Here is a 7,500-nt window from a genome sequence, read left to right on the forward strand (position 1 = left end):
ACCGGATCAGAATCAGCGGCGTTTGAGGAAAGATAGCCTAGAGGCTTTGAATTCATGATGCCTTCTACCTCGATCAAAACAGTTTGGAGGACAGCTTCGGAAGTGGTTTGCTTTCCCAGAATCACTCGCAGGGCATTCTTTATTGATCGGATTTCACGCTCCCAGACTCCACCAAAGTGTGGAGCCCCTGGTGGATGGAAGTTGAATGAAATCTGTTGATTGGCCAAGTGTTCCTGGAGCTTGGGTTCCATCGCCTGGAAGCATTCCCTCAGCTCTCTGTCCCCAGCGCGGAAGTTCGTTCCTCTATCTGCCCAGATCTCAAAGGGCTGGCCACGACGTGATCTGAAACGACGGAGAGCTAGGAGAAAGGCATCAACATCCAGACTTCCCAGCAGGTCAAGATGCAAGCAACGAGTAGTTAAGCACTTAAATATGATTCCCCATCGCTTCTCTGTTCTACGGCCATGGAGGATGACAAAAGGTCCGAAGCAGTCTACACCAGTGGACCAGAATGGTGGTTTGAAAAGACGCAGCCTCGCTGGTGGTAGATCGGCCATTTTTGGCACTTCAGGAGAGGATTTCCATCTTTGACACTCCCTACAGCTGTACTGATGTTTACGGATGGCTGGTCTTCCTCCTACGATCCAATACCTGCGTCTCAATTCTCCAAAGACCCTTTCTGGGCCCGGATGCAGCAGGGACTCATCATAGTCCTTAATGATGAGCTGTGTAGTTGGATGCTTCGGGTCCAGGATAATTGGGTGAATAACGTCGGGATCCAGGTCCTGGGCTCGACGTAACCTTCCTCCTACTCTCATCAGCCCAACATCTGGATCCAGTTCCGGAGACAGTGAGAGGAGACGACTGTGCCTATGCAGAGGTCTCCCTTTCTGGAGTGCGTCAAGTTCTTCAGGGAAACATGACGCCTGGGCTTGCTGCAGGAGCAAGGCTTCAGCTGCTGCTGTGTAGGATTTGTTGGACTGTGTCAATGCCTGCTCAGTGGCGGCGATAAGGTCACCCCAACTTTGATGCTGGGAGGCATCTGGCAGTGCACTGACAGTAGCAGAGACATTCAGGCACAGAGCAGCTTTCTTCAATTCAGTGCTGTCTGCGGGTGGTGATGAGTGGGCAACATCAGGTGCAACAGGCCAGCAATTTTCAGGCTTCTGCAGGAAGAGCGGCCCCGTCGTCCAGCAGTTGGGTTGAGCCAAGTCACACAGTTTCTTGCCTCGGGTCAGGGCATCCGCTGGGTTGTTTGGACTGTCAACGTACCTCCATTTATCAGAGTCTGTGAGTTCCTGGATCTCTGCGATCCGGGTGCCGACAAAAACCTTGTAGTGGCATGACTCGGATTTCAACCAAGTCAGCACTGTGGTGGAATCGCTCCAAAGGATCGTTCGGGCCAAGGGTAAGGTGAGTTCACACCTCAAGGTAGTGGCTAACTGTGCCCCTAATAAGGCAGCACTCAATTCGAGTCGGGGCATCGACAACTGTCTCTTTGGTGACACTCGGGAGCGGGCCATGATGAAGGCCACATGAATGTGATTTTGGTCGTCATGGACACGTAAGTAAGCCACAGCGCCATAGGCCCGTTCTGCGGCATCACAGAAGACATGAAGCTCTCGGTACACATCCGACTGGTCGGCACAAGGGGGCACATAACAGCGAGGCAGTCTGATGCTTGGGAGGACAGACAGTTCACTTTCCCACTTCAGCCACTGATCAGCCAGTTCGGATGGAGTGATGGGGTCATCCCAGCCTTGTTTGGTTTTCCACAAATCCTGTACCAGCACTTTGGCCCGGGTGGTATAAGGTAAGATGTATCCTAATGGGTCATACTGACTGGCAAGAGTGCGGTAGATGAGGCGGAGTGTGGGAATCTTGATGGCCGTCACCCGGTGCTTGTATCCCAGGCTATCAGGAAGGCAGCTCCAACGCAAGCCTAAGGTGGATTCTTGGGGATCCACGCCTGCTTGTGAGAGCCACAAGTCAGTGCTCATAGATCTTGCCTCAGGGGGGAGGTGTTCAACCACCCTGGAGTCATTACTTGCCCACTGGCGGATTTCGAATCCCCCTTTGGACAGTGTGGCCCGGAGTCTGTCCAGCAGGGTTTTGGCAGCGGCTGATGTGTCGAAGCTTTGCAGGCAATTATCAACATAGAAAGCTCTGAGGACAGAATTCAACACTTCAGGGTCACTCTCCGGGTGCTCTTTGGCATGACGCTGTAGGGCGTAAATGGCGCAACAAGGGCTACAAGTTGTGCCAAAAGGTAACACTTGCCACTCATAGGTCTTTGGGTAAGTTGCCTGAGCCATGGCCCGCCAGATAAACCTGAGTAGTGGTCTGTCAGCAGGGAGTAGATGTACTTGGTGGAACATAGACTTTATGTCACCACTGATGGCCAAACTATGCTCACGGAAACGGAGGAGCACGCCAAGAAGAGAGGGACCGAGAGTTGGGCCAGGAAGGAGGCCGCGATTCAGGTTAAGACCACGAAGTTGGAAAGAGCAATTGAAAACCAGTCGATGTTTCCCACTGGCTTGTTTGATGACGTGATGTGGAACTAGCCAAGATTCTGACCCTGGCTGGTCATCTTTGGGATCCACCTCCTTTACATACTCCATATCAACAAGCTTCTGGATCTCCTGGTTGTAGATCTCAATTAGCTCTTGGTCCTTCTTCAGTCTGCGCTCAGTTCCCCGGAGCCATGGCAACAAGGTATGGACTGAGGAGAATAATTGTGGACTGTTGGGTGCTCTGAGCAGTGGGGTAGCATACCGCAAGACCTCACCTACTTTGTTGACGGCAGTCTTAGTCTCAAGCAATTCCAGGCAATAATGATCCTGTTTAGATCGGGTTACTTCCTTGTCCTTACGGTGTGGGAAGGAATCCAGCCTCCACAGTCTCTCCACATTTTCCATCAATTCCGCAGTAGCTGGGCATGATACACGGTCACAGAGAGTGAACAAGGCTTGTGCCTCTGAAGTGGGAGATCGAGGTAAGGCATTGGCTGGGCCTTGGACAGCCCATCCCAGAGCAGTATGGACAGCGATGGGTCCCCCATAAGGTCCAATGCGGACAGGCTCTTTGGGCACCAACAAATGGGAATGATCTGAGCCTATTAGGATTAATGGCCGAGCATGGACAAAGTCCGGTAAAGGTAAGCCTCTCAAGTGGGAATACTCCCTCTGCAGGTCCGAGGCATGACAAGAATGCTCAGCCAAATTGAGGACCGGGGCAGTAAAGGCATTGGCGATAGAGAACCTAATCTTCTTCCGGCTCACAGGGGAGATATGACAGGAGATGGTCTCGCCACTCATGGGAATTACCTCATGCCGCACAGTTCTGAGATTTAGGATCTCTTCAGGGCCTTTAAGCTGTAGCTGGGACGCTGCTGAAGTCAGAATGATCGTTCTCTCTGAGCCATCATCGAGTATGGCATAAGTTTGCAACCTCTGCCGGCCATTGATCAGGAAGACTGGAACTACCTTCAACATCACACGAGGAGATCGGTTTGGCTGATCGATGTACAGTGTGTCTTCGGCACAGGGTGCACGGGCGAGCACATTGAGAATGCCTGCCGTAGCAGAGTTCCCAGGGCTTTGTGAGCTGGTGGAGAGTTGATGTGCGATGCCATGCAGGATGGTGAGATGCAGCTCTTTGCACGTGTTGCAAGGCTTTTTGAGGGTGCATTTATCTGGCTTATGGCAGCGGGCACATCTGTAGCAACGATCATTCTTTTCTATCCATGTTCTCAATTCTGATGGGCTAAACTCCTTCACTTTTGGACAGGTTCCCAGGAAGTGGTCGTTGTTGTTACAGTATGGACAGAAAGGTTGGAACTTGGGTTTACCAAAGATGGTCATCCTCTTTCCGCGGCCCTGTTGGACACTAGGCTGGCTTTCCACCGTGGCTGTATTGCTCAGGTACATAGTGGTAGGTGTCCCCTTTCTCCCCTGGATCTTTTGGACTGCTTCTCGTCTCTCCATTGAAGTAGGGACTGAGACTTGTTGGGCAATACTCTTGGCCTGGGCTTTCACCTGGAGCCAGGCAGAGAAGTCTTCCAAGGTGTATGTTTGTTCTTTGCCATCTTTCAAGATGCCACGATTCAAACAGTGCTCAACGAAACTGTCCCGGTAGTGAAGGGGGAGCTTGGTAAGTAGTCTGTCGACATGAGAGCCACACCGCAACTCACTTCCACCTGCACCGTCCACTGATCGCAGCATGCCGATCAATGAATGTACTGAAAGAGCAAAGTCCTGGAATGCATTGCTATCTCCTAATCTGACAGGTGGTGAATGGAGGATGCTGGCTATTTCACTTTGTACCAACTGCCGTGGCTGGCCATACTTTGCCTTAAGGGCAGCAAGAGCAGATGTGTAGGGAGTTGAGGCGTGCATATAAGACTTTGCTAGCTTGTACGCACTGGGCAGCCTCAAGTGGTCCATGAGGACCTGGAACTTGTATTGTTCAGAGAGGTGAGCGTGGATATCTAACAGGTTCTCCAACGCCATATTAAGCAGAACAAAGTCACTCTCCTTTCCACTCTCAAAATAAGGCAGTCTTGGCTTTGGGATGCCAAAAGCAGTGGCCACTAACAGCTCCATGATGCTGGCTCCCTCTGACGCCCTTTCACCGGGCTTAAGCAAGGAAAGAGGTGCAGGTTTCTCAGGGACTGGATTTGAGGGTCTTTGACTCTTGGCAGGACGAGGTGCGGTCCGCACTAAATGGTGGAATGAAGGAGGTGAGGGAGTGGCGGCCTGCTCTGGACTAGATGTCTGGACTACTGGGTGGCTCCCTTGAACTGGATAGCGAGTCCCAGACTGACTCACAGTATTGACAGGCTGACTTAGAGTCATAGGTAAGGATTGGAACAGAGTAGTGGTTGGCTGATTCACTGGAACAGGATTGAAGGCAGATGTTTGAGGACCGCCAGAGGGAGCATGCTGCACTGAGAACAGATCGACAGGTTCACTTGCATCTAAAACTCTTGAGCTCATGGAAAGAGGGGCCAACCCTTGAAGGGAGTTATAAACACTAGACTGAGCAGGTGGAGCAGGTGGTTGTTCAGTAGTCACTTCTCCGGTGAACGAGGTTATTAGCCGAGCCTCTTCCAATTCTCGCTGAACTCTACGCAGCCGTCGCTGTAGCGTCATGGATCGGGTCAACCTCTCTCGTTCCTTCAACGCTGCTTGTGCTTGCCTGTCTAGTTCTTGAGCCCGGTCATCTAAGGCCTGTTCCTCCTGGATCTGACTTTGGATCTCGTGCAGTTCTCCAAGTTTCCTCTTCTCCTCAATCATAGCTGCCTGTAGCGGGGTGAGCTCCATCTGGTGGCTCTTACGAGAGCTTCGGGAACTTCTACTGGCATAAGTATAAGTATAAGAGGAGGCCTTCTTTGACCTAGGTAATGACTCACGCTTATCCCTCTTGCCTCTAGATCTGTCGAGTCTCACCTCTCCCTGTGAGGGTGGAGCTGGTTGTGGAGCTGGTTGCTCCTCCGCTGCTTCGGGCTGGACATAATTGTGGGTGATTTCTTCTTCTTCCTCCACTTCTCCCTCCACGGCTGCGGTCTCCTCTTCCTTCTCTACGTCTCCATCCTCCACTGCTGTCTCCTCTTCCTCTTCAGGCTGTTGATCGGGGTGTCCCAGGGTAGCTGCCTGCGCAGCAGCAGTCGTGATAGGACATGGTTCGGCTGCTTGGCTGTGATGAGTGAGGCTCTTGGGCTTACTGGAGAGTTCCCTATCAGGAGCCGGGAAGCCATAGCGGTCCGGTTGGCGCCTCTCTCGCACAGACTTGGTGGTCTCTGATGCACTCTGGGACTTGATTGAAGGAGTGTTCCTATCCATTGCACCTCCCTCTGGTAACTCCATACCATTGCCTGCCATGGTATCACTCACTCAGTCCTCCGGCTCGAAGGACCATTGAAGGAACTGTAGGGGGCGATGTGGGTCGAGGAGAGTGAGTGTGTGGTGAGCAGGCAGAGCCCCGGTTAGAAGGCTCACTGGTATGGAGTGATTGACACGGAGATGGCAGGGTTTCGGTGCAACACAAGCAGTTTATTTTGATTTTCAATTTAGTTCTTTGTTCTTCACTGGGGTTTGCGTGTGTGCTGCACCAAAGAGGAAACAAACAGAGAAGGGAGAAATCAGTACAGATCCCAACTCACAAACAAACAATTGATATTTAAACAATAAACTAAATCATATGGCTATATAAGGTACAACTAAACAATACTTGACATCCCAAATCAACCAGCACCATCCCATCTCTCACATGGGACTCAAACACAAACACATTGAACCAACAAACAAAGACCTTAACTTTACACAATATGGGCTGGCAGAGCTAACTCATAAACATCACATAAGTCAAAGTGAAGGTCATTAAATGATAACTTACGTTAACTCAAAAGACGCACACGACACAGGACACACTGGAGTGCTGGATTGATGAACAAAAGAGTGAATGCAGGGCGAGCAAACAATTTATCTAGTCTGAGCCCCTGCTCTGGAGCTACGGGGTTTCCCAGCAGGTAAACTGGGCGTGGTTTGGTGACAGCCATAGAATCCTGCAATTTCTTTGCAGCACTTTCTTCTCAAAGGACTTTGTGGCGGTTAAAAAGTAAATGTACATTAAAGAATAAGAAACAATATATTAATAATAAACATATAACTTAGGGAGTCTTTTCAGGGAGAATGTGTGTTTGTGTTTATGTGGGTGCGAGTGTCGCTGTCCGGCCCGTAATGCTGCTCCTTTTGGAATACATTAGTGTAATGTTGGAGTATGTTAGTGTAATGTTGGAGTACGTTAGTGTTATGTTGGAGTATGTTAGTGTAATGTTGGAGTACGTTAGTGTTATGCTGGAGTATGTTAGTGTTTCTGAACATTTGGGTGCATTTCTGTTAGCATTTTGGAGAACGCACACACACACACACACACACACACACACACACACACACACACACACACACACACACACACACGCTGTGTTGGTGGATCATGCTCCGTGATTGCACTCTACAGACTGGCTCATCTATTTTCTCTCTATCAGCCTCTCCTCTCCTCTCTCTATCAGCCTCTCCTCTCTTCTCTCTATCAGCCTCTCCTCTCCTCTATCTGAATCCCTTCTTCTCTCCCTGTTTTCTTCGTAGGCCTTGTGTTTACTTTCCTTCTCTCTCTCTCCCTCTCTAATTCCCTCCCTCTTTTGCTCTCTCTTTCTCTCTCCTCCCCCCTCTCTCTCTCCCTCCCTCTCTCTTTCTCTCTCCTCCCCCCCTCTCTCTCTCCCTCCCTCTCTCTTTCTCTCTCCTCCCCCCCTCTCTCTCTCCCCCCTCTCTCTCTCCCTCCCTCCCTCTTTTCTCTGCACCTCCTTTCACCATCAGCTCTTTGTCTCTCTTCTCTTAGTCACCTGTTTCTGTTTTTTTCTCATTCTAATCCTTCCCTTCTCTCTCTCCCTCTCTCTTTCTCTCTCTCTCTCTCTCTCTCTCTCCCTCATTCAGATTC

General features: G+C 50.6%; 3 protein-coding genes across 5 annotated transcripts in view; 1 reads left to right on the forward strand and 2 right to left on the reverse strand.

Annotated features, from left to right (window-relative positions):
- The window catches only part of LOC143118304 (uncharacterized), a 5,821-nt gene extending 1,183 nt beyond the window's left edge, over window positions 1–4,638 (reverse strand). The window contains exon 1 of the mRNA XM_076279380.1: window positions 1–4,638. This exon is cut by the window's left edge and continues 715 nt beyond it. Within this exon, the coding sequence (XP_076135495.1) occupies window positions 1–4,607 (4,607 nt within the window). The 5' untranslated portion in view covers window positions 4,608–4,638.
- The window catches only part of cadm4 (cell adhesion molecule 4), a 139,227-nt gene that overhangs the window by 60,200 nt on the left and 71,527 nt on the right, over window positions 1–7,500 (forward strand). The window lies entirely within an intron of this gene.
- On the reverse strand, window positions 4,633–6,672 carry LOC143118547 (uncharacterized). Its single transcript, XM_076279580.1, has 3 exons — window positions 6,400–6,672; window positions 4,697–6,109; window positions 4,633–4,640 (listed from the first exon to the last, which is right to left on the reverse strand). Exons 2-3 carry the CDS (start codon window positions 5,883–5,885, stop codon window positions 4,633–4,635), a joined length of 1,197 nt encoding a protein of 398 aa, XP_076135695.1. The 5' UTR covers window positions 5,886–6,109; window positions 6,400–6,672.

This window comes from Alosa pseudoharengus, unplaced genomic scaffold, assembly GCF_046254945.1.
Source record: "Alosa pseudoharengus isolate Yale_2024_CS ecotype anadromous, Long Island Sound unplaced genomic scaffold, YU_APseudo_1.1 YU_APseudo_1.1_scf_12, whole genome shotgun sequence".
Taxonomy (NCBI): Eukaryota; Metazoa; Chordata; class Actinopteri; order Clupeiformes; family Clupeidae; genus Alosa; species Alosa pseudoharengus.

Excerpts from the sequence above, each read along its gene's own strand:
- LOC143118547 (XM_076279580.1), bottom strand. The coding sequence starts at position 5,885 with ATGGCAGGCAATGGTATGGAGTTACCAGAGGGAGGTGCAATGGATAGG.